Source organism: Rhinopithecus bieti, unplaced genomic scaffold, assembly GCF_001698545.2.
Source record: "Rhinopithecus bieti isolate Rb0 unplaced genomic scaffold, ASM169854v2 scaffold_1665, whole genome shotgun sequence".
In the NCBI taxonomy this organism is placed as follows: Eukaryota; Metazoa; Chordata; class Mammalia; order Primates; family Cercopithecidae; genus Rhinopithecus; species Rhinopithecus bieti.
Genome location: NW_016803630.1, coordinates 175394 through 202182, shown reverse-complemented (window position 1 = coordinate 202182; position 26789 = coordinate 175394). Strand labels below are relative to the sequence as shown.

The window sequence follows — 26789 nt, the reverse complement described above, 5'->3', positions numbered from 1 at the left end:
AAAAAAAAAAAAAAAAAAAAAAAAAAAAAAAAAAAAAAAAAAAACTCCTACATATCTTAATATTAGCATGTTTTGGAGTTTAAGTCAAGATGATTATGTGCTGCTCTAGCAAAACATTATTAAACAACAACTGTCCCACAGGATACAGGAATATCTACTCTACAATACCTACTGTTTCTATGGTCTTAAGAAATAACATTCTTACAATCTATAAAGCAACTGTCCAAAGGAGATTCACAGAATGTGTGTTAGAAGTAGAATTTTGCATTGACATGCCCAAATAGTATTTAAAGGATACCTTTTATACTGGAAGAAAAATGCATGTTTAATCTAACCAAATGGATAAGGGAAACATATGCTGTATTAATATAAAATCACTATACATAAAAAGTAGAAAACACATTCCAGCACCAACACACAAACACACACACACAAACACACACACACACACACAGAATTATTTCAGGATCAACTGTTTACCTTCATAGTACAAGAAAAAGATAATGCCCTAAAGAATAATTATTATGTCACTGAACAAATGATGTTGGTGGAGGTGGTACACAAGCCACTGAGCTGAGGTGGAAAGAACTGAATCAGGTTTACAGAAGGCCTGGGCTAGATCTGGCTTTGTCACTCTCTAGATGTAAAGAGAAAGATGTCACTCTCTAGATATAAAAGTCAGAGACCATAGGTGTTAAATGCTTGGAGTTGCAGTCTCTAGTTGCCACTAACAAGCTGTTTGACTTGGGAGAGCTATCTTATCCTATTTCCTCAGCTATGGAATAAAGAGAAGATAATACTTATTTCACGGATCATTAAGAGGATTAAGTCATATCACACATATTAAGTACTTAGGCCTTGGGTGAAAGTAAATATTACTAAATACTGGATATTATACTAATGTCCTATCTCCATGACTAAGAGCCATATTATCCTCACTTGAAAAATAAGAAATCACAGAAGATAACTGATATAATTTCTTTAAATGACTATAGTCTGAGTCTATATCTATCCCTGAAAGTCAAATATCCACTTGAAAAATAAAAACTCTAAAAGATATATTTTAAGTAATGACTTTCAAAAAATTCTACAAGAGAGTCTGGTCTCCTACTGAGATTGATTTAAAGAAAATAGGTGACATAATAAGGCACCAATAATTCCAAATTTTTAACATTTAGAAGTGGGATGGTACTTTGATCTATTCATTATCCTTCATGACTCATACCCTCATTTGAACATAGAATGTAATAAGATAATTTTCAGGCAACCATTTAAGTTAAAAAGATGTCACATTTAATGAGTCTTACAGAGATAAATAATCATTTCAGTCACACAAATTTGAATGGGTCTAGAATGTACATGTTAACACTTCATTTTTGCAGCTTAAAGTGACGTACTTTCTGGGCTTATAAACTGTCAGCAACTTAAACTTTCTTCTCATTCAGAAGCAAGCATTTCTACCAGAGGTTGCAATAGTGAAAAATTACATCAGCAATATGATGTGAACTTTATTTCAAACTAAATGAAGTAGCTTCACTTGGAAATTCCATAATTTAGTAAATCTTGCTTTGTGCTTACAAATTCTTATTCAAACAAATCCCCTATTAAGACTCGATTCAAAGCGAATAGCTTAAGATGCTGAATCACTAAAATCATTGAAAGTTCAGTTCTAATTTTACTTTTGATTGGTTTTAAGTGACTATAACATAAAAACAGGGTTTTAATATACCAAGACACTATATGTAAAACATTGTGACATGGAGGAATTATTTTCTTAATTCAGGATTCTATTTACTGCAAGAAGCTTACCTCCTGCGTACATAACAGCCAGCATAATGGATGATATCCATGCTATTTCACTGTAGGTAGTGTGGAATATTTGCTGAATTTCTTTGAAGAATACGGTGACGGCTTTGGGGAATGCATATGAAAATCCAATGGAGATAAAAGCTGCTCCAACCACAACCCAGCCCCATCCTCCATCTGGAGGTGGATGCAGAGGTGGGGTACTTGGCATTGGTGGCATTTCTGCTCCTCTAATGAAAATTCAAGTAATCTATATTTAAAAAAATGAAATAACAGTTTAAATTTTATTTCCCCTTTTGTTTACCACTCTTGATAGTCACTAAAATAGTACTTTCTAGTTACAACTACAATATGATTTTCATGAATATTTTCACACTCTTCCAGAAAATGAAATTACCAGAAAATGTACAAAAAAAAATCAATGCAAGTTATATACCTTTGATTATTGTGGGCTAAATATTTAAATAATTTAATGTGATTATTGAAACAAAAATTACTCAAAGTGAAGAATTTAGATCAGAACTGAAGTACAATTTTACATTATACATCAGACGGAGCTCTAAGATAGATCTCATACATATTCTACTTCAATCACCAGTTGTTTTAACCTCAATAATTGATAATTTTGGTCTCATTTTTCCTTCCTGCTTAAGGCTAAGCCAAGGAATGAAATGATGGTTGCACAGCATTTGTGACATGATCTTTTTTTTTTTTTTTAATTGCTTTCTGTTGTCTAGGTTTTGATGATTGTAGAGATAACTCTAACTCACTTTCTTTTTTTGGCGGGGCGGCGGGGGGGGAGTGACGGAGGTCTCACTCTGTGGCCCAGTTGAGTGCAGTTGTCATGATACTGGTCACGCAACCTCTGCCTTCCCAGTTCAAGCGATCCTCGTGCCCCAGCCCTAGTAGCATGGAATTAAGGCAGGCCACCATGCCTGGCTAATTTTGTATTTTTTAGTAGAGAGGGGTTTCGTCACATTGCCAAGTTGGCGCAAACTCCTGACCTCAGATGATCCACCCACCTCAGCCTCCCAGAAAGTGTTGGATTACAGGCCGTGAGCACCACCTCCGGCACCCCAGCTATTTTTTAAAAATAAAAAATTATATATTTAGCGTGGAATAAGCGCGTTTTGTGATCACATTCATAGCACAAATATACGACGTCAACACTAATTAACATACCGCTCGCCTCACAGAGTTAGCCGCTTTTCTTTTTGTGCACAGAACACCTGAAATCTACTCTGTTGGCAAATTACCAGTATACTATACAGTATTACTTAACTATACTCACCCAGTAGTTCAAGGCGGCAGGAGCTCTGGATGAGCATGCACTCCATCGAGCCGAAGAGAAGCGCCTATCCCTAAATGTTTTTAATTAAAATGAAAAGTAGCGTAGAAGACAGAGCACTGTAATGCCACCAATGATTTGTACAGAAAATATCTTCATTTTAAAAATGTTTTTATAAATATATTTTTACAGTCTTATTTGTATACTCATACATCAAAAAATTTAGCCTTTTTATATATATTTACTTGTATTATTATATATTTATGGGTACAATGTGATGCTTTGATATAGGTTATTTTTAAAAGCAGTCCTCAAAGTACTCTTTTATAGAAGTAGAGGTATATTGATAAAGGCCCTACCATTTCTATTAGACACTGTAGGTGAAAAAAATTGTAAAAATTGTTAAATGTATGAAAAAGGCAAATCCTTTCTGATTTCCCAAGAAAATACAATAAAGTAAAAGGTGAAAGTTGAGCCGACTTAGAAATATACAGATAGTAAAATATGCTTTAGATACAGCATTAATTTGATGATAGTCTCAAGAGTTCAATTACTTTATCTTATTGAAGTAGAGCGAGATACGCAAAGTAAGCCTATAATGTAATCTATAAGTATACAAAAATGGATAAGGGGATCTCACTCAATAAATATTGTGTACTTATTATGCTAAATACAAGCTTTTTATTTTCAGTAAGTATTCAATTTAGTTTCAATAAAAGCCTTTTCTGGTATTTTTTTGTATTTTTAAAATGTGACAAATTTCAGAAATATTAAGAAGCCTTACCCAAGTAAAACAGTAATGGAAGGGACTGGATTTCACTAATCACTGCTGACTTTACAGGTAATATAAATAGAATTAGAAATAAGACTACTGAGTAATGTAATTTAGGGAGACAAAAAGCAAGCAAAAAAATCGTTGGCATTTTTATTACAGCTTCTCTGCATATCTATAGTATTCTTATTGATCAAAATGGTCACAGGCATCTGATTTTCAAAAAATGAATAAAATAACTTGAAATATTTTATTTTATAGGTATACATTTGTATGTTAGAAGCCTACAAAAAAATGTCATGGAAACTATAGTGACAAGGTCAAATGAAAGGCTTTAACCACAAACAAATAATGCACATAATGTAGAGCCTAGTCAATTACAGTAATCGAGGCAAAGCCACTTCTATAAGTTAATGTCATGCAAATGCTAAAATTGCTAAAATCAACCCAAAATACCACACCTCTCAATAATTATTTTGAGATGGTTTGTAGTCTTCAGCATGTGTACAGCTTGCTTTTGCAATCATTTTTGCTTTCTTAGAAACATAAAAATTACCTGTCTTCTATCTATCAATTCGTCTATTAATTGGGAGATAAATTTATTTCTCCTTGGTCTTCAGTTAACCTAACATGATGACTTTACATCACATGTGAATTGGAAATAGTATCTTTGGAAGATGTATAATATTTAAGGAAAAAAGAAAAGGAAATAAATATTGTAAGTGTTAGTGAAACCAGTTGAAAATAGTAAATGATCTTTGAAAGTTGTCTAAAGTATCTGAATCTATATATTACTAAATTTTATTATCATATTTTAAAGTATCTATTTTATTGCTTGAAAATTTAAAAAAGAAACCATAGACGAATACTGAGGAAATACCAAAGGACATTTATGTGGTAAACTACTCTTTGTTGTATAATTAGCATGTAAAAACAGTTATGGGGCTTAAACTCTGCAGTTTTCCTGCTTGCATAAAGAAAAGTAAACCATCTTTTATAACTAATTCACGAGTTTAAACTATTGTAGTTTTTATCACATCTGCTATAGTAAACATTCAGAAATACAACTGGATGATTTATTTTTTACTCACTTCAAAGATCATAAATAACATTTCTAAGTAATCTTAAACCCATATTTTAAAATAATAATATCAATACAAATATTATAATTCATTAATATTCAAATCATGTTATAAATATGGGATTTCCATTTTACAGACAGGAAACTATGCCCACAGGAAAGTAAAGAGGTGTGTGTAGACTCACACAATAAACAGGTGTCAACACTAGTATAAATTCTATGAATTAGAATTTTCTCAGCATTTAAATATGCTCCACCTTAAGAAATGGAACACTCTTATACTAAAATAATTTGAACTTATAGACTCTTTAAAAGCATTCTACTTGGTTTGCTCCTATACAAAGAGTAAAATAGAAAAGAGAATGTATACACACACACACACACACATATACACAATTCTATTTTCTAAAATTCTAGTTTATTGTGAAATTGTACATTTAAGCCTATTTTCCTTTACATGGTTTCATCTTGTGGCATGAAAATTAAGCATAAGAGCTTCAAATGCTACAAATACCGGCTCCATCATTTACTTTGTAACACTTAGTAAAGTAATAAAACTGAGTCTGTGGTGTCATCTGTAAAAACAGGATAATAACTATATTTAGTTTATAAGGTAATTAAGAGCATTGACAGAAGACTACATGTAAACGACATGACTAATATGTACTAGACAAATTTACCTATCATTATCCTAATTTTTATTAAAATTATACATAAAATGACAATGAGTGAAGATCTTAAAATTACATTTTTAGAGAGAAAAAATATATATGTGGCTTTCGAAATTCCATGTCTTTTATTACATTTAATGTAGAAGCTATAACTTTTAAAGCCAAATCTTAAAGTGAAATTTGCATGACAATCTCGAGTGTCAAAAAAAATTGCATGAAGAGTACCTACCTCACAAGAGTAGTGTAAGAATTAAATGAAATAGTGTGTGCTTGCCTCAGGTTAGTGATCTGCACATAGTTCAGTGTTCAATAAACCATAGTTTAGGTTGAATGTGAAATCCTCCAGAATTTCTCTAAAAATATTAAATAATTTTAGGATCTTCAGAAAATAGCAATGGCCATTTTTAATCTAATCACCTCTGTGTGTCCCTCTCTGACCACATCGCTCTTTCTCTACCAAAAGGCAACAACTATCCCAAATTGTATGATGGCTTTTAAGTTAATTTTATTTATACTTTTACCATATATGTATGTGTGTATATGTTATATATTCCTAAATTTATATATAATACATAAACTAAATATATTATACATAAAATTTTCATTACCTAAAATATATATAGATCAGTCAATATTTAATTCTTAACAATTAATAACAATAATTTAATAAAATTATTAATATTTCAAGTATATATTACATTGTATACATTATATGCATATAATAATATGCATATGACATATGTAATCTTGGAAACAGTTTTTTAATTTAATATTATAATTTTAGATTTAGACATGATGTACAGAGACTTATAAATCTCATGTCACAGAGTACAGTTGATTCTCATTGTTCATGGAAGCTGTGTTCTATAAAGTCACCATGAACACTGAATTACCAAATGCTGAACCGCTGCACATAGTAGAAAACAAGGTTAGGTTTTGTGAGACTCTGATCACATTTTTATCAACCAATCAATACAAAACCTTGTTTTACGTGTGTTTCTGTTTAAAGACACCTTACTTAATACATATTGCTGATTCATTGACACTGAACTTAACAGTGAATAGCGCCGTAACTCATGTCTGAATGAAGCTTATCCAACACAAATATTTTTTCTATAAGACACTTCACAGTTTTCTCGTACGGAGGAATGCTAGACAGCACTTCAGCATTGCTATTAGGGAATATTTTAAATAGCAAGATCACCAACAAAAAGCACAAAATGTGAAAACATGGCATTAGACTATAAAAGAATACTGGTTTACAGTACGAGAACTTAACCCAGAAGGCAGGGTCTTGCCTTGTTTGACCTCTGCTGGGAATGTAAGTGTTGCATAACAACTTTTTTTGCTGTTCTGTGCATGTCAGCAAATGATTGCAAAAGTGCTGTGAATCACAAATTTCTGTGGATATGCAAATTTACAAATATGGAATCACTCATAATAAGGATTGACCATACGTCATTTCTGAATATACATGTGTATGTATCTATATTTATATGTAACCCATACCTAAGTATATATAAAGATTTGAACTGTCTCCAGTTAGATGTCGTTATGCTCCTGTGAACATTCCTGTACTTTTCTTTCTTGGGGAATTTGTGCAAACAATTCTGCAGAGATACGGGATGGGAATTACAGAAGATTTATTGTAGAAATTTACACTGAAACAAGCAGTGCATAAGAGTTCTCCTTGCCACATATCCTGACCAATGCATAATTTTTAATTTTTTTCTAATGCAGTAGACATGAACAAATTCAGTGTGCTTTTAATTTGCATTCTGTGATTACTAATACTTTTGAGTATCTTTTCATGTAGTTAGAGCCATTCTGTTCTTTAAACACCAGTTCTTGTAGTTTACTAGTTATGCTTACACCAATGGAAGAAAGCTTCCAACTTGTCCTTCTAAAATTTGGACACTTATGCATCATATTTCTACTTCAGTAATTACCCTACAAATTTAGAATACATTTTCACTTAAAGATTAAAATAACTATTATTTGCCAATGATATAAATATTAATTAGTAATTTAAAAATCTAAAAAATAAAAAATACATAAAAAAATATAAATCACCCACAATCCTAACACTAGAGTAAACTATTATAGACATACTGGTGAATATATTCTGCTATATATACTCTGCTATAGCTTCAGTTATATATGTTTACATAATACATTTTATCCAATTGAAAATCACAACAATTTTAAGTTATATCAAAATTATATGTATAAATATGTACTAAAAGAAAACAACTTCCAACACATTAAGTATTGCTAAATATTTTCACAATCGGATTATGATTCTTCTGAATCGCTTTTTGAATCACAGTTTGCTATAGCTGTGTTTTCTTACACAATATCCTCCTCCGGCCTATAAAGAGCATCCACGGTTTGGCATTTCTACAGAGTACTCCATTACTGTCTCTAGGAATTTCTTTCAAGCTGCTTACGCCACTTTAAATTTTGACACTGATGTTCTTCGTCTTACCAGAAAATATCAACAGAAGATATTCAGTGAACAGACTTATATTCCTTCCTCTAATGGTCCACAAATGGTTTATTGACTGAAATATCAGAAGACTGAAATTGTCCAATCATGATCAGAAACAATCACTAAAATGTGCATAGGCACAGGCCATGACTCTGCCATTCCTGCCACCTTAGCAACAATGATCATAAAATGTCATCCAGTGTAAGACATCCTGACTTCAAAGATGTTAAAATGTGAAATACGTGCTTCTTAGAATTGAAGAAACAACAAATACGTAAATATTTACCTGTATATATGTATATTCAATGTGTGTATATATTTATGTATATAAATTTAATTAAAATGTGCTGTTTAGAAGTACAGTTCTAAGATTTGAATTTCTCATTTATTTGGATTTCTTTAAAAATCATAAATAGTTGTATAATCAGGTTTAACAATATTTCACTGGTTAATATTCTCTAAAGTATTTCATAAAAAATTCAGGACTGTTTAGATTCTTACCTTATCTCAATATTATAAGCTATTATAATAAGTACTTTTCTTATAGTTCTGATTTCAATTTGAATCATAGGAAAACACAGATTTCTCCAAATTCCTCATTCTCCCAATGAGCAATTTGGAAACAGCTACAATATTTTTGCCTTCAAATAACATTTCCACTGATTTATTCACTACCCATCTTTCCCATCAGATTCTAAGATAACAAGGCAGTTACTGTATCCCAAGTTCTCAGTATAGTTATTAGCATATAATAGGGTAAATAAAAGACAAATTGATCAATAAATAACTATAAATATTTGAACTTGGAAAAAAAAATTTCACCCATTATGCCATCTGCTGTCATTTTATCTCTGTAAGTATGAAGTTTCAGGTTTTGTTTTGTAACAAAGTTAAAGAGAAATAAATCAGAATAAAATGTTAGGCCCCTATATGTTTGTTTGAGGCAGACTTTTTTTTAACAGTCCTTTCTAGAGAGGGGCAGCAATCTCAAGGCAAATGCTGGTAGCAATTATGGTATAAGTGCCTGAGAAGAGGTTGGCTTTAGATGACATCCTAAATGAAAAGGAAAGGAGTATTTGCTAAATGTATCTTGACTATGGTATATACAAGCAAATGATGAGGCCATCATCCAAATTCAGAAAAGGACTAAAAAAACAGAAGCATCGGAAAAACTGAAAGAAGTAAAAATGGATAGTAATAGCATACACTACCAGCCCTTTCCTTTGACTCCTCCCATTTTTCTATCTCAAACACACATACACATGTGCATCCACATGTGTGTGCACATGCACACAACTACATATTCACCTCCTCTAAGTATCAATCATATCCCTAGACATATTTTAATGTACAAATGTTCTTTCTTTAACAATTCTGAATGACAATAGGTGACCTGCACATCAGCCTTCCATAGATAATCAATTGTTTCACATTTCTCTAGATTCCGGTCTGAAGGAATATCACCTAGGAATTCTGATTTATATTCCCTATTAAATTCATGTTTTTCTAATGTATTGAATGTTCATTCTCTGAATTGTCAACTACTTAAATTGTTTCTGCTTTGTTATAAAAGTGAAGCTATTTTCTTAGATGCTACACAAATCATTCCTTTCAAAAGTATACTTGCCTTTAAATAAAAAACATATGATTAAGCATTTTTTCTCCTCAATCTTCTCTGTTTTGCATTACTTTTCCCCACAGTTCATCAATTTATTTCTCATTTATATGATATTTTACTCTCTGTTTTCAGCATATTTCCTTGATTTGAATGATAACTGTGGGCTCCAGGGTGCAAGGCGCCACTCATATACTTCTTCATTTTCTTATCTACTACTTCTTTTGTTTTTCTTTATATGAAATGACATCTTATGAACTCTTAACAGATCCATTAGAAAACGGACCCAGAACCAATCAGTTTCAAATATTCTAATTCCAACATTGTTACGTCTGCCTTATTAGTGACTCTTGAGTTGACCAATTGTCAAGATCCAAGTCATACACACTCATTGGCTTCATGCCTTTTTTTCCTATGCTCAATTCTATAATATTTTAATACAATTTATATCAGTTGTGTCTTATTTCTTTTAACAAGCACAACTTGTAAGCATAGCCAAGAAAAACAGAGTTAAAAGCATAGTTTTACCTGTTGATAGACGTCCACTTGAATAGATTTCTTTGGATTATATGTAGAATCTTTAGGCCTAGTCACTAAACCTTGAAGTGTGATATTTGAAGGTATTACAAACGAAGAGAGGTAGAGTAGATTTTGGATTATCTAAAGAAATAGAAAAACAAATCGTTACATGCATATTTGAATTCAGTAAGCTGAGTTAGAGCCACTGCCTTTAAATCACCTCAATAAAATTTGAACATCTTTTAATATTTAGCAAAATTGAATACATCTTTGTCAATATAATAATAGAACTAAGATATGACTAAAATGACCAAACATGGCATGAGAAAAAAAAAATAAAAGTATAAGATTTAAAAAAATCAGGTTTTTTAAAGAAAATAAAAAAAAAACACGTTTAGAATTACAAGCCTATGCATTATAAGAAAGAAAATTCTTATTGCGCCATTTCGACTATCTGCTCACGTTAAATAATTCCCTATACTCATTTAAATAATGTTTCTCTAAAATTCAATTAAATAAATTAATATCCATTGACAATGAAAATAAAAAATTGAAATATACATTTATTAGAAGATACTGTCAGTAATATACATGTCCTTTAACAAGACAGACTGGTGTTTTAGGAAAGAAACAAATTATTTTAGAGATCTTGTGATTTAGAATTCAAACTTCCTAATCAAATCGGGGTGACAGAAAAATATGCTAAATCTCTAATCCATCAGATATCTTTGTTCCAATTTAAATATGCTGCTGAATATATAGAATTTAGTACCTAAGAGTTTGTTTTGTTTGGACCAAGGCTTTCTTTCCCTAGATCAAAACTAAGAAAAATGTCAATACCTTCATTAAATACCCAGTGTCTGCCTTATATCCAGGGCCACCTATTCTAAAGTGCTGAACAAAGGCAACATAGCCACCAGGTCAAATGAGGTTTGTATGAGAGTATGTAGAAAGTGTGATCTGTATGCCAAGTCCATGAGAAATGGCGGGTGGGTGGGGACTAGGAAGAAGATGAGTAAAGAGGCTTAAAAGTCATGAATAAACACTGAGAAATTCATAAGGATGGAACTAAAGGTCTAACTTGTGCTAGGAATGAAGAGTTCACACTAAATGGGTCTCCTGGGCCTGGGATTACAGCAGTTAGAAGAGGCACATACATCAGCTCTGGTCCTATCGGGAGCCTTCTGACCCATCTGCTGCTTTTTAAAGCTAGGTAGTTTGAGAATAGCAGCTCCATCCCACCCCAAGCAATCAGCTCATCCAAAGGTAGAAAACCTTTATATTTTGAAGAAATTATTTTATATCTATTTCCTCTGGCAGGGAGAACTTCCCTGGCTTCTAGGCAAAGCCTCAGAAGAGAACCTGAGGCATATCTAAAAATTAGGTTCTGATCTTCCAGTCTATGTGCTTAATTATACCCATAATTTATACAGGCTCCATGTGGCAACCCTCCAAAAAAATTTTTAAAAATATATAATTTATGCAGGCCAGCTTAGGGACCAGATAAAAGAGACCTTGACATGTCCAAATTCTGTATGCTCATCAACATTTCTGTGAAATTTCACAGCACCTTAACTTAATTGGCCCATTTTCTTCCAGAAAGACTAACTCACATCTAGACTTCCTTTCAACAAATGAGCAAATAATTCAGGAAGACTCTGCTTGATAGTTATATCTATATAAATCTATGTTGCATCCTTTTCTTTACATATATTAAACTATCATCATATATTTCAATTAAACTATCATCATATATTTCATATACATTTATGCAGATATATTTATACAATGCATTTACTAATCTTTAGTTTTAAAAATGAAAGGTAGTGTTTTAGTGGAAACATTAAAGATGAGGAAGCATAGAAGCAGAGAATAGTATGTTGTTTCCAGGTACTAAAAGAGGAAAATGGGGAGGAATTAGTCAAAGAAACAAAGATAAAATTATGCAAGATGAATAGATCTTAGAGATCTACTGTACAGCATAGTACCTTTAGTTAACAATACTCTATTGAACACTTAAACCATGTGGTATGAAGGTAGATCTTATGTTGTTTTCTGTTCAGAATGTAACAATAATAAATAAAGAAGGCAGGAGCAACCTTTTGGGGGTGGACATATTTAAGGCATAGATTGTAGTGATGGTTTCATGGGTGTACACTTATCTCCAAACTAACCAGGTTGTACACATTATAGACAGCTTTTTTGTATGTAAATCATACCCCATTAAAGTGGTTTAAAAGTTTTTTTAAAAAAGGTAGTGTTTTAGAGTTTGTGTGTCTGACTACAAAGCCTGTAGAAAACCAACAATCCTTAAGCCAATGAGAAAGCTTTCTTTCAATTTGGAAAAACCATTATTTAGAGGACTGCTTCTTGAAGTCCAAGTAGGCATAAGCTTATTCCCCTTACAAAAGTAGCTTTAATTATTATAGCCAGAAGTTGGGCTTTGCCATCTGCTAATTTTGTTCCTTAGTAATCACTCATATGCCATATGTTTTATGATGGGCTTTACTTATAACAGGGTGCATAAAAAATAAAAAAATGTTTTAGAGCTTTTATTTTCTAAAATGCAAATAACTTACTTTCTTAATCCCATGAACTCCAGGGAACTGGTATTTTGAATCACGTTTTATAGACGAGGGCATAAATGATCAGAATTGCAAAGTGACTTTTCTAAGTAAAATGTCTAGTAGGTGACCAAACTGCTACCACAACTAGTATTTTTTTATTAGGGCCTTTGTTGCTGATTCTATTATAACACAACATGAAAGCTAACTCTTTCTGCATACAATTATACTCCTTTGGTTTTATTCCTCTGGGAATTTCCAAATTTCAGTTCTTGTACATGTCTATTCTGATGGTATTGTTCATTAGAATTCATATTCTTATCTTTGGAATTCAAAAACTACAACTATCCTTCAAAGTCTTTTGAAATTCATCATCTTCCCAGCTCATTTACACCTGTGCTTTCCACAATGTTTGTGAATATATAGGCTCCAATATAATATCACCGTTTACAAGAGTAACCTGCAAGTGTTTTTCAACAATATATGTGGTGGGATGAACTGAAGCCCCAAAACTTTGCCTTTCCTTTTAGAATCAATACCAGCTGATTAAACTATGGAAAAAATATGTAAGACATAGGAGTAATGAAACTATCACTGATGATCCATGGCTAGACTATAATGTTACATTCAAGGCTCTTTCAGTCACATAAAGTATTAGAATGTTCCTTTATTTTGTGAAAAATCTTTCTTCAACTTCCAAAACCTAAACCAGCATGCTTCCATTCTATGAAGTCTTATCAATATCCCATGCTATCCAGAAGTTTATATTTCAAAATACAGTCTAGAAATAATGGTCTCAGCAAACTAGTCCCAAAATAATCAATAGTTCTTAGACTATTTTTTTCACTATAAATTCCTCTAGAAGCCCTATAGTTAAAGCATGAGTTTTTCTCTACATCCTACTTATAAAGTGTTTATAAGTAGTAAGTTATATCATGTTTTCACCTAAATGAATTAATTTGTTCTCAAAGAATGATTGTCTGGTTTTTTAGCTATTTCCTTTTTTTATACAAAAGGATATAGCAACATCAAATTAATGTACAATGTTTAAGTTTAGGTGACAACTCACCCAATTTTACAACATAAATTAAATTGAACCAAATCTTTTCTTTTCCAACATGTAATTAAATTAAAATTGGACTCTAATCCCGAGAGGCTATTTTATTCTTCAAAGTGGACCATCTCGTAAATCCTATTGACTAATTTACTTTGACATCTAGACAAGAGAGATATCAATAGTGCATAGCTCACAAAATGTCAGTAGCACAAAACCTGTTTTTAGACTAAACTATTGCAGTGGTTAAATGACTCTGAGAATGCTAATTGGCAATAAGGATCAAACTAACTAAAAATGCTTTATAATGGAAAAGTTAGAAAAAAATAATATAAACCAGTATGTAATTATCTATGAAGAACTGGAAGTGGACCTCCCATACCAAACAATTCCCCTGATTTCTAACACAGGTTGAACATCCCCAAATCCAAAAATCAAAAAAATTATGCTTCAAAATCCAAAACTTTTTGAGTGCCTACGTGACATCACAAGTGAAAAATTCCACAGCTGACCTGCTTACAAGCATTTCGGACGAGATATACTCAGACTGTAGAATTATGTGTAAAACAGTTATAATAGGTTTAATGCCAGCTATGTACAGGTTTGGATCCCCAGAACTTGTAATGTTACCTTATATGGCAAAAGATGTGTATAAATTAAGGCTGTTGAGAGAAAATCTTATCCTGGATTACCCAGGTGGGCCCTAAATGAAATCACATGTATCCTTATAACAAAAAGAGACAGAGGGAGTTCAGAGACAGACACACAGAAAGGAAGATGCAGAGAGGAGATGTGATGTGAAGATGGAGGCCCAGCAGAAAGTGATGTGACCACAAGCCAAGGAATGCCAGCTGCCACGAGAAGCTAGAAGAAGCATGGAACAGAGTCTCCCACAGGACCTTTATAAGGAATGTGGTTCTTCATCTTGATGTCCAGAAATACTAAGAATACAGTTCTATTGTTTTAAGCCACCAAGTTTGTAGTAGTTTGTTACGAATGCCCTAGGAAACTAGGATAGCAGTAGTGGTGACTCATTTATAAAAGCCATTAACCAAGCAACTGCACTACAAAGATGTTTTTCTTGTAGGCACAATTGCACAGGTATGCAAAGACACATGATGTCCAGGGCAACATCATTTATCACTGTGGCAAACTGAAAGTCATTAGAAAATGTATAAATTGTACATTTATAAAAAAGTATTAATATCATATAACTATAAAATGAATAGGCAGATGTACACACACTGATATGGCTGAAATGTTGCTGAAAGTGTAATAAATGTAAAAGTAAGATGTAGAACAGAATATAATTATTTTAAATTGTATACACAGAAAGACTACTTAGGTTGAGAAAAGAAAACTAGCTCAGAGCAATATAAGCTATATGAAGTATCGAAATTTATCAGGCCCAGAAAGACAGGAGTATCGAGACTTCAGTCAGCCCAGCCCCTCTTCCCCACCCATGCCTGGAGGCAATTGTTCAAAGTAATTTTGTTCTTGACCAGCTGCTTCATCCATTATCTTCACGTTCTGGAGTTTGTAATACAAAACAAACAAACAAAAACAATATACAGCCAATCAATAGCTGATGTTATTTTAATGTAATTTTTTTGCAAACAACTCAAGAACCCCCTCTTCTTTTCCTTTAAAAATTCACTTGTAGACTACCACTAATTGGAGTGTATATTCAGGGCAACTGAATCGATGCTCCAGAGCTGCAATTCACAAGCTTGGTCCAAATAAACTTCCTATGCATATTAATTTTGTCTCAGCTTCTTCCTTTAGTGAGATAATACACATACATTTACATATCTATACAAATTATGCCTTTGGAAAGTGACCATGTGGGATTTATATATTTTTGAAATGTTTAAATGTTATATAATGAGTAAATCTTATGTTTCTATTAAAACTTGAAAATACAAAATGTTGAAATACAAAACTTTAGAATGCAAATATAAATATATTTCCTTACATGTTTACTTGGTTGTGAGTTGTACTTCTGTTCATAATAAATATAAAATTTTCTTACTTTTTTCTAATGTTTTTCTCCTTGTAGCTAAATTTCTGTCATACTTAAGAGAAATCGATCCTTGCTTATAGATATTATCTAGTTGTTACAGAAAATCAGAATATGCAACCCCAGAATATGATTCTTTAGCTTAAGGATTACTTTGAGCTGATTATTTTGAGAACCATCAGACACAGGAGAAGCTCTGAAAGTCAAGTCACCCTTTTGTAAGGGAAATTTATATCTATAAAGGAAATTTCTATTTTTAATGGTGTCTCCCTCTCTGCACCAGTAAGAGAGGAACAACTAATTCACTAGAGACTTATCAAAAGAGAAGGCATGGACTTAATCTGTGTAACAAACCTTATCATTGTTTATCTGGTTTTCCTAGGCATCTCCACATAACTGGCCCTTCCCACACCTTTCTTTCTTTTAATTAGTGGACAATAGTATTTAAGCCTGAATTCAAATCTGCCTCCTTGAGATTTACTCGTTTTTCTGGGTATCTCACAAGTATAATGAGGCATATACTTTAATAAACTTCCTTTTGTTTTTCTCTTGTTAATCTGCATTTAGTTACTGGGGTCGCAGCTAAGAACTCAGAAAGTATAGAAAGAAATTATTTTTTTCTTCCCTTACATGGGAAGCCTGAACAGTGCTGAATATCATGCCCCTTCCTCAAAAGGGAGTCAGCCCAAACTTTTAAGTCTGATTTTCATGTCCTTTAGGGGAAAATTTATCTGGGAGTTTTACATGTTAGCATGTGTGCAGTCTTTTCTTCTCTCCCAGAGAGAAATTGTGTATATGGCTCTACAGTGAAAGAGGATGGCAACAATCATTCTGTGTACATCCTGTTTTGTTTGTCTTTTTCTCCTTCTAAAGTTTTTAAAGCCACAGAGTCCTTTCTAGGAACGAAATCTTACTCAGAATCCTACTACGCAAACCAGCTACTCTGGTTTATGGGATCGGGAGTGTCATAGAGAGCCTGGAACTCCACTTATCGGCATCCCCTGACTCCTGAAATGATCCTTGGTTCTTCCTAAAAAGTTTAGAATTCCTTAGAGCATAGCTGGGAAGCCACTTATAATACTTTTCTTACCTCTCAACTTAGGAAAAAAACAGAATTATATGTAAGAGATTTTTGATCCTCCATTTTGCATTAGTCTCCGAAGATTCTCTGGTGTTTTGGTTATTTTCTCAATTTGAAAGCATTAGATCATTAACTGGCACCACAAAAGAGGAGGTAAAGAAAAATCCCTGGATACTTCTGGGAAGATTACATGGCCAAAGAGAATATCTTTCTGACTTTTATATTAAAATGTCCATTTTAAAAAATCAAATTAAAAAACCCACAGGATCTCCTGATGTCAATGATGAGATTCAGAAAGATGTTAGAATCCCTAAAGTTTCTAAATAATACAGTATTACTGAGGCAGGATTAAGAAAAGTACCACAGCAAGGTGAACCAACCTGGCCACACACATTGAGAAACAGGGTCTTCCATTTCACCAGGACATAAGTTTCCCTGATCTATGGACTCCTCTGCCCACCTGAGGGCAGAAGCTTCCTTGTGAACCACTGCTCTTCAGAATCCTGAACATATTTAGTTCCATCTATGACATATCTCTTTGTCACTCAACACTTTGTCAGCTATAGTCTCATGATTCTATGACCCCTTCCCCTAGTTCCCATGAGTAATCATACTCATAATATGGAAAAACTAACCTAAATGCCAACTCGGAGAAGTAGTTGCATATGTTACTGTCATCCATTTGATAAACTATTATATATACATTAAATAATGATTATGAAAGCTATATAATAAAAGGGAAGTATTTGTTATATAATTTTAGTTTAAAATACTGTAGAAACCTGTATGATAGCATAATTCCAAAATGTGATAAAAGATACATGTAAAAAAACATAAACATAGGCTATAGAATTAGCATAAGGATTGCAGAAAAAATTATAATTCCTTAATTATGTTAAGTTGGTATAATACCACTATAACACGATAATATATAAAGTACTTAAATTAATATTACACATTTACTTATTTGCCCTAATTTTGATTTTATGTCTGCTTTGAAAATAGGTTTAACTAGTCCACAACTGATTCAAATATAGTTTTTGTAAGGCAATACAATGAAACTGGAAGCTGCATTTTATTTAGAGATCTTACCTACATTTTTTTAACTTTCACCTTTTTTGTTTTATATTGATGTTTTTAGTCATACCTAAATGAAATTACGAGACTCCTGCATAATTGTAAAGAGGATACCCACAGACAGTCACCACACAAAAATTTAGATATAAATAACATTTGCTGATTACCAATTGCCTGTATATATATGTATCATTGTTGCCACCTGTTATGGTACAGGTAAGTATCAATAAGCAAGACACTTAACAATTTAATACACATTTTCTCATAATACTATCTTTTGGCTACTGTCTTCATTTGGCAGGCAATGAAAATAAAGTTCAAAGATACCAAATATCTTGATTAAAGTCTGAAAGTCTACCACAGTATTTGTCTCACTCTAGAACTATGCTCTTAATGAATGAAAAGCCATATACTTCCTACCAACTTATTATCTTTCATTCATGAACTCCTTAAAGTGGTCATATTACCACTCCTTCTCCACTCTCCTGTATTTTGCTTGTTCTAATACTTGCTTTCTTCATGGTCACTTGCCAGGTTTTCTGCCTCCACCATTCCAGCTATGTGCTTCCCCAATGACCTCAGGAGACACTCAATTAGTTGGTAATTGCCAAAACAAGAAGAGAAAATGAAAGCTGAAACCCATAGAATATTAATCTATCCACTGGATTCAGAAAATAATACCAATAATCAGGATTATGAAAGATCCATGTTGAAGGGAAGGACTGTAGAATTCATAGGAACATAATAAAGTTACCAGATCTTTATTCTACCATACACTTACAAGTGAATTGAATTGGTAGATTTTATTTTTGTTAATACTTATTTGTCCCCTACTCATACTTGTCATATTTCTCTGTAGGCAAAGTATAGTTCCTATTCATTGACTTTAGGTTTGGACATGTGACTTCCTTTTGTTAATGGAATGTAAGTCAACGCAGTGTAGGTCACGTCCAAGAGTATGTTTAAAATGTGTTTGCATATTTTGCCTTTATAGTAGTCCTTGCTTTCCAAAATAAGAACATGTCCCTTTAGCCTGGATCCCTCAAAATAAGAAAATGTTTTATGGTCAGCTGAGCCCCTCAGAACCAACCAGAGCCACAGCTGACCCATAGTGCCTAAGCAGCACAGCATGGGTAAGAAATAAATATCTGTTATTGCAAGCCCTAAGAGATTGCAATTGCTTGACAGAATAACAAAATCTGAGCTAGGGTGCATAAAACAAAATCCTGAGAAACATGTTGGCTCCAAGGATGGGCAGTCAGTAGTGAGGAATTTGTTAGAAGAAGTTAGAAAAATGGCAAGATATGTTAAACAGTAACAAAATATTTGGTAAAATTTTTCCCTGATATCTTCAAATACAGAAAATGTACACAATGTATTTGGGGCTCTGAGAAAAGAGGTTTGGAGATGATGCCGGTTGCATGAGTTGGTGGTAATTAGCTACATTTAGAAGGTTACTATGGAAGCTATAAAGCCATAATAGCAGGATAGCAGGGACAAAAATAAGAAAAGGGATAGGTATTATAGGACTTGCAGGATGGAAAGATATGTTCCCGTCCCCATCCCCCACTTAGCTTTAGCCTGGTAAAAGGTTCTCAAGTTAAGACACTCAGGACAAGTATAAACAAGGTCACTAAGCCAAGGAAAAGACCAAACCAAGAGAATGACTTTAGCTTTATTTTAGTTTATAGCATTTTATTAATATATTTCTTAAATTAACAAGTAAAAATTGTATATATTTATGATGTAAAATGTTTTGCTATATGTATACATTCTGAAATGACTAAAGCAAGGTATTTAACATACATAGAAGAACCTCACATACTTATTTTCTGTGGTGAGAACACTTAAAATCTACTCTCAGCGATTTTCAAATGTACAATATATTGTTATTAACTGCAGTCACCATGATGTATAAAAAATTTCTTGAACTGATTCCTCCTAACTGAAATTTTGCTTAGCATCTCTTAAAATCTTTTGCAAGAGTAAGTCAGACACCAGTAAGTCTTTTCAGTTTAAAAAATAGTCGGGAATGTAGCAGGGAAAAGAGATCAATGGTGTGGTCTCATGCAGGTCTGATAAATTTGAATTTTCTATAGAAGCATATAGAGAGAGGCATGTCTTTTATAAAGAACCGATGGTACTATTATTTGTATTAACTAGAACCAAATAATCTTTACAATGTCTTTAAGAGTATTATACTGTAAAATATGCTACTAAGTTGGATATGGAAAGGAACAGTGACTGTTGGAAATGTAAAATGACCAAGTGATTAAGATGACTCAATATACAGTAACTTGCTTTATGTGATGTGCAAAAATACAATCCCATGTGGTATTTAAAAACATATATCACAGTAAATGTCACTAAAGTGTTGTAACATTTTGGCCAAGTGACAATAATACTGGATCTTAGTTTCTTTATTTGTAAAAAACACAGTGCAGAACTTAGTATTCTGAGTCCCTCTGAGCTCCCATACTTTGATTCTACGACACTAAAATAGTTCTCTTATTGGCTGTCTTAGCATATAAAACACAAATTTCTTCCCTGTTCTAAGAAAATGCTACTGCCATTCAAAATAAGTAATAAACATATGGACAGTGTTTTAACAACTTTTCCAAGCTCCTAAAAACTATGGCGACAGAACAGGGACCCTCGCCTGTCACAAAAAAAAAAAAAAAAAAAAAAAAAAAAAGTTCTTTTGAAAGAATCATTTGAAGAAATTACATTATATAAGCAGACAGGGCCTATGCTTAACAATTAAATACTAGAGGTTCCCAAAGGCCAAGTCTTAGTTCCTTAAGACTGCTTAGAATTTTATTCTATTCTCAAATCATAATTTAGTTTTCATAAAAGTTATAATATGAGATCTTCAGAGAATCTAGTATATGTTTAGTTTTTCTTTTATGAAGATTAAATTAATAAATTTGTTTATACTACTTAACAAAATATGTTCCTATAAAACTGATATAATTTAGCTCAATATTGTAAATAAATCATGTGAAGGTTTTTTTCAAAGACAGAATGAAAACAGAAGCTTGTATAATGTATATTCAAATATAAAAGAACTAATATTTCAATTCATAAACTATATATGTTATTTAGTTCCCCATATTTGCCCAATTCGTATACTCTTAAAACAAACATTTATACTATATGACTATCAAGTGGGAATCATGCCAACCATATGTTGTTGGATAAAATATCATGATCAATAGCATTTAAAAGCCACGAAATATGTCATAAATAATGCATAATAGTTGACTATTTACAGAGACTCCAAAAGTATTTCCTTTTTTGAGCTTCTATATACATTTTATGACATTGACATCAGTGAGGTCTGTTCACCACTAGCATTTCCTATAAAGGATCAAAAAAACCCATTAAAGTAAGAGGCAAAGCTGAAATAGATCATTTCCATCACATTCTATAAACATCAAGATTCACCATGAAAATTTTCTCCAAGGAAATGTCACATTAAATCACAGAATTCGCAACTTTAAGTCCTTATATTTAGAATTTGTTATTGTTACATAATAAACACTAAACACTGATAATGAAGTTGGTGCTGAATGGAATAAAAATGAACCCATAGTTAAATATAACCTAGATGAAAGCTATAGGAGCTGCTAAAATCAGTTTGTTGGATCCTGCTTGTCAATTCTGGAAGATGACCAGAAAGAACCATCATCTTAAATACAGAGAAAAGAAAAACTTAGCTTTTTCTTTTCCCCATACCTTCCTGTACTAGTCAAGATTCTGAGTCTCCCCTAAAACACATCAACAAGCACACACAGTCCTCTGGGAATTGATGGCATACTTGTACCACACCAAATTAGAAGTAACAAAATGATTAGGAACATTTTCTCTTTACTCATTGTGTCCATTTTCTTCCCCTTTGCCTCCCCCTAAAGACCTGTAGATGAGCCTCTTTCAGGTTTGGTGACAACAGGGAATAAAATATATTAATAATGCCAGGCATCAACTTGATACTAATTTAATTTCTCAATTTTTAAATTATTTTATCGTTTAATTTTGTTTCCACCTTGACCTTTCCTCCTATATCTGGGTCTCTGCTCATCATCCTAGACCAGAGATTTCCCTGCCTGACTGGGTTCCACTCTGCCCCAGTCTACACACTCATGTTTGCTTTGACTTTGCTGCAGCGTGGAGAAGTAGCTGTGTGTTCCTTGTCCTAACACTTATTCGATACACCTTCACTCTCCACCAGAAACACCATGCTTTTCTGACCTTTGGTTTAGCAACCCCATTCACTCCAGCCTGAGAGACAGCCCACCAGCAGCTGAGTGGGGAGCGCCAGGTTGCTGTCCTTCCTACCCTGCTCACTAGAAGGACAACATTTCAAACCTGGGAGCAGCAGGAAGGAGGCTTCTATCTTCTATCAGACAACCTTTCCTTTCTTGTCTGTCCTAGAGGAAAAGGAGTCCGTCTCAGGCTAACCCATTTACTTATGATTTTTAATGAAGTCTTTTGTCTTTCTAAAGGATTTGGTGTCAGTAATTTTCACACTTTATTTTCAATTTATCAGTCATTTCTAGTTCTTTCCTTAGCCTACAAAATGTGTATACTTCTCTGAGCCTAGAAAAGTAGGAAAATGTCCTCTTTTAGAGTTGCCTTTATCTTGAGCCACCACTAAATTTCTTTCATCTTCTTTACTTCAAAATTTCATGCAAGAGTCACGTTTCCTTGTAGACTCTACTATCTCACCATATTGGCATTGTGAATTTCTTGCACTGGACCTTTCTCTTACAAAGTCTCACTGAATAAATTTTCTCCTAAAGATGAGCTATAGCTTTCTAATCTCCAAAGCCACTGAACCTCATCTCACTGACATTTTTAACAGTATGTAATAATATTCAATTGTACCTTGTACTTGAGACTTTGCAGTCCTTGGCCTCTCTCTTATTATATCACTACTCTTTATTCAATGGCTACTTTTCCTCATTAGGTCCTACATATGTGGGTTCTCATAAAGGTTAAATTGTTGGCTCTTTTCTCTTTACATATCCCCCATAATATTATCTATCTCTATAGATTCAGTTACCACTTTTATTCATGGTGTGATCCAATTCTCTACCTCTTGCAGTAATCCTTTTCCTAAATTTAAATTCTTCATTTATTGCTACTTCCTAGATATTTTCAAACGGGCACCCCACTGAAATGTTAAATTTTTGAGTTTGTATATTGCAGGAACCGTTCCTAAGCTGAAAAACCCCAAGTCCTTTCTTTAATAAGTAATTCCTCTTTAATAGCTCTGGAATGCATCTTTCTTTTCATTTCTCTCTTGATCATCATGGTTCATGTGCTTTTCACCTCACACATGGACAACTGTAATAGTCCCCTAAAGGACTGTCTTACTTTCAGTTTCCCAACCTTGCCTCCTATATCTTTCCCTGCTTCTGGCCTCTCTCCAACGCATCCTAGCAGGATTGATCTCCCAATAGTAATTCTCAGATTAGGTCACTCCTCCATCTTCAATAGAAGGCATACCAAAGTTTGACTACCTTAAATTTTTCTTGCCTATTTTTCATAATTTCATACATTTTATTCAAATTGCATAATACTCTATCAGAAGACACCTGTCTCACAGGATGTTGACAGGTATTACAGGGAAATGATTGGTAGATTGGAGAAATTTTCTGTTAAATGTTATATTTATTTCACAATTTCTCAACATCTTCATTATGTCAATGTGCATTTTTTTTTTTTTTTTTTTTTAGATGATGTTTTGCTCTGGTTGCCCAGGATAGAATGCAATGGCATGATCTTGGCTCACCGCAACCTCCGCCTCCCAGGTTCAAGCGATTCTCCTGCCTCAGCCTCCTGAGTAGCAGGGATTACAGGTGCCCACCACAATGTCTGGCTAATTTTGTATTTTTAGTACAGACGGGGTTTCTCCATGTTTGTCATGCTGGTCTCAAACTCCTGACCTCAGGTGATCCACCCACCTTGGCCTCCCGAAGTGTGGGATTACAGGTGTGAGCTACTGTGTGAGGCCACACAGTGGCCTCAGGCCAAGGAAATAACTTCATGTCAGGATATGCTGAACTTTATTTTTTTATAACTATTCATAAAATTATTTTTTATAATAGTCTTCTGTCCCCTAAGATGTTAAAATTTATGTACGTTTAATTACATAAACTAGCAGTTAAAAATAAAATGATAACCCTAATGTGTAGTTTGTTATACATGTAATCCTAACATAGATATTGCTGCTAGAATCATTATCTGCAGATAATGATAAAGTTTAGATCTACTCAATGGATTTAGTTTAAAAGCCAAATGTATTTCCACAAATGAGGTACAGGATTCACAAAGTACTAAGTACAGCTAGGTAAAGAAATTTTAGTCTCAGCAAAAGTTTTTTTAATGACCAGTAGAATTCTACTTGGAATTTCTAGGGTCAGTTTAACCCGGTTCCTTTGGGATCAGCATGTAACATGCATTTTCAAAGACCTTAGGGAATGAAGCTGTATTATGAGATTCTTGGGGTTGCAGGACTCTAATTGGCTCCAACCTGGTCCCTATAGGTGATAGAAATAGACCTATTCTGAGAGGAGTTCAACTGAATTCAGCCATGCTCCTCAGGGGCCTAAGAAAAAATGACCCGAATGCTATTGGTTCCCTATATGCCCACAGCAGACCCTCTCAAAGAAACCAGTGACAGTGAGATCCCTATCCAAATATAAGAAATTAATAAACAGTATAAATTGAATCACTGTTCAAAATACTACATTCAGTAACATTTAAACTTGAAAGGAGCTGCAAGGTGAGAATTACTCTTCATTCCTTTTCATTTCATCCTCCTCCCCATGCTTAAATCTCTCTAACTGGTAGGAATTGCCTGATGAAAAGGAAGATTATTATAGGAGATAATTTGGTTAGGAAAATATTAACAATTTTCTACAATTTTGAAGCAGTTCTATAAAAACATATTTGCAATGAACCATAGAAGTATCTAGATTTAAAAAAAAAACAAAAAACAAACAAACAAACAAAAAAACAGCATTTGCTGGCACAGGTAAAGCTGGGACTCCCAACTGTATGCTTACAGAGCTAGAGAACTGATGACCATTCTAGGAGTTTATTTGCATGAACTGACAATTTTGTTTGCTTTGCAATGTGGCTACAGACAGACAGAACAGTGCATGGATGCCCAGGAGGGAGTAAAACAATAAACAAGATGGATGACATGGTACATACACTTTTCTTGTCTGCAGGAACATCTGAGGTTCCAGGGGATAGGTGATTTAAGAACTGATGCTACAGAAGCTGTTTTCACAAAATACTTTAAGACTCTAAACACAATGATGTTTTAAAATTCAGATATGGTCAGGTATGGCATGGATTTGAACAGGGATCATTTTTTCCATTGCTGCCTGCACCTCAGTTTTGGTATTTGGGAATCAGTTACTTTGGAAGCACCAGAGGACAAGAACTTTCCATAGGCAGTGTTTTTGTTGCGCTGTTGCGCTTTCCACTGAGGGCATTAGCAATGGTGAGAAAGCAGTAGGGCAAAAACTCATTTGACCTCTCTTTCAGCTCATGTGCTTCCCAGAAATATTTGGTGGAGGAATTTACAGAGAATTCAGGGTCATAGAAAAGGCAAACGAAGGGTGAACTGTCCGAAGAACTACAATTATTACTATCAACCTAACTTCATTTTTAGTCATCAGTTCATCTATTCATTTGTTCAACAAATATCAATTGAAAGCCTATTATTTGTCAGGCACTGTGGCTACAGGGCTAAACAAAACATGAATACATATTTTAGTAGAGGAGAGAGGAATGAGAAAGTTAAAAATATAAATAAGATAATTATAGATTGCATTCTATATAAAGAAAATAAATACAGTATTATAATAGAGATTAATCATTCAGGGATAGAGGTAAAAAAAAAAAAAAAAAGTTTGCAAGAAGAGAGGGGCCAAAACATAAGAGGGGAGAAATTTTCATTTTACTTATTCTGAAGAGTAGAGGCTAAAGAATCTCCTTCTCTCCTACCTGCCTCCTTCTCAATCCAAAACACAATAGCAATCAAAATAACTCATTTTCAATCTAAAAGAAATAAGACTAGACATAATGCCTATAAATTCCAAGGTTATTTTCAAATCTGGTTAAATAATATCTTAAAACACTACATTGGAAAAGTCCTCTATCTTCTGTGATGTTCGGCCCCAGAGTCTTAGAAGCTCTCAGGACCACTTCAGTGATGCACTGTTTCATTCTTTCTTGGCTATGAATCCCACAGACTTGGACTGGTTTCTACTTTTCCTGTCTTTTGCCTCTCTATCCTCTGTAAAAGTTCTGTTCTTGGACATTTTGACTACAAAGTGGGATAGCCTTTCTAACTTGCTTTTCCGTGATGCCAGTAAAGTCAGGCAGAAAACGCCTTTATTTTCAGGTTACTACTAATTACTGTGGAAAACACATGAGCATTGTAAAAATGATTAACAAGAATAAGTTCCACAGCTTGGAGTTATGGAATATTAACTGTGCTGGTCTTCAGTTACCGATCCTGCCTGTCTCCAAAATGATCATTTTAGTGGCAATAACTTTCTACCTTGGGTTTTTATACTTAGAGGTAACTCTCACTATGCTTCTTTCTTAATTCTAATTCTGTCCTTATGATGAAATCAAGGTAGAACACTATTTAATGTCTTGGTGTCTCCAGCATTCATTCATTCATTCATCCATTCATTCACTCACCAAATATTTATTTGGTATTT

General features: G+C 33.4%; 1 protein-coding gene across 12 annotated transcripts in view; it reads right to left on the bottom strand.

Moving 5' to 3' along the window:
- Nucleotides 1-26789, bottom strand: part of SLC16A7 (solute carrier family 16 member 7) — a 169723-nt gene that overhangs the window by 61936 nt on the left and 80998 nt on the right. For 10 of the 12 annotated variants that reach the window (XM_017890873.1, XM_017890880.1, XM_017890847.1 and 7 more), the window contains 2 exons: nucleotides 10253-10384; nucleotides 1810-2056 (listed from right to left, as the gene is read on the bottom strand). In XM_017890873.1, the coding sequence (XP_017746362.1) occupies nucleotides 1810-2026 (217 nt within the window). In that variant the 5' untranslated portion in view covers nucleotides 2027-2056; nucleotides 10253-10384. Of the gene's footprint in view, nucleotides 1-1809; nucleotides 2057-10252; nucleotides 10385-16971; nucleotides 17319-17342; nucleotides 17458-26789 lie in introns of those variants that run through there. The other 2 variants (XM_017890831.1, XM_017890916.1) reach the window with 2 other exon arrangements.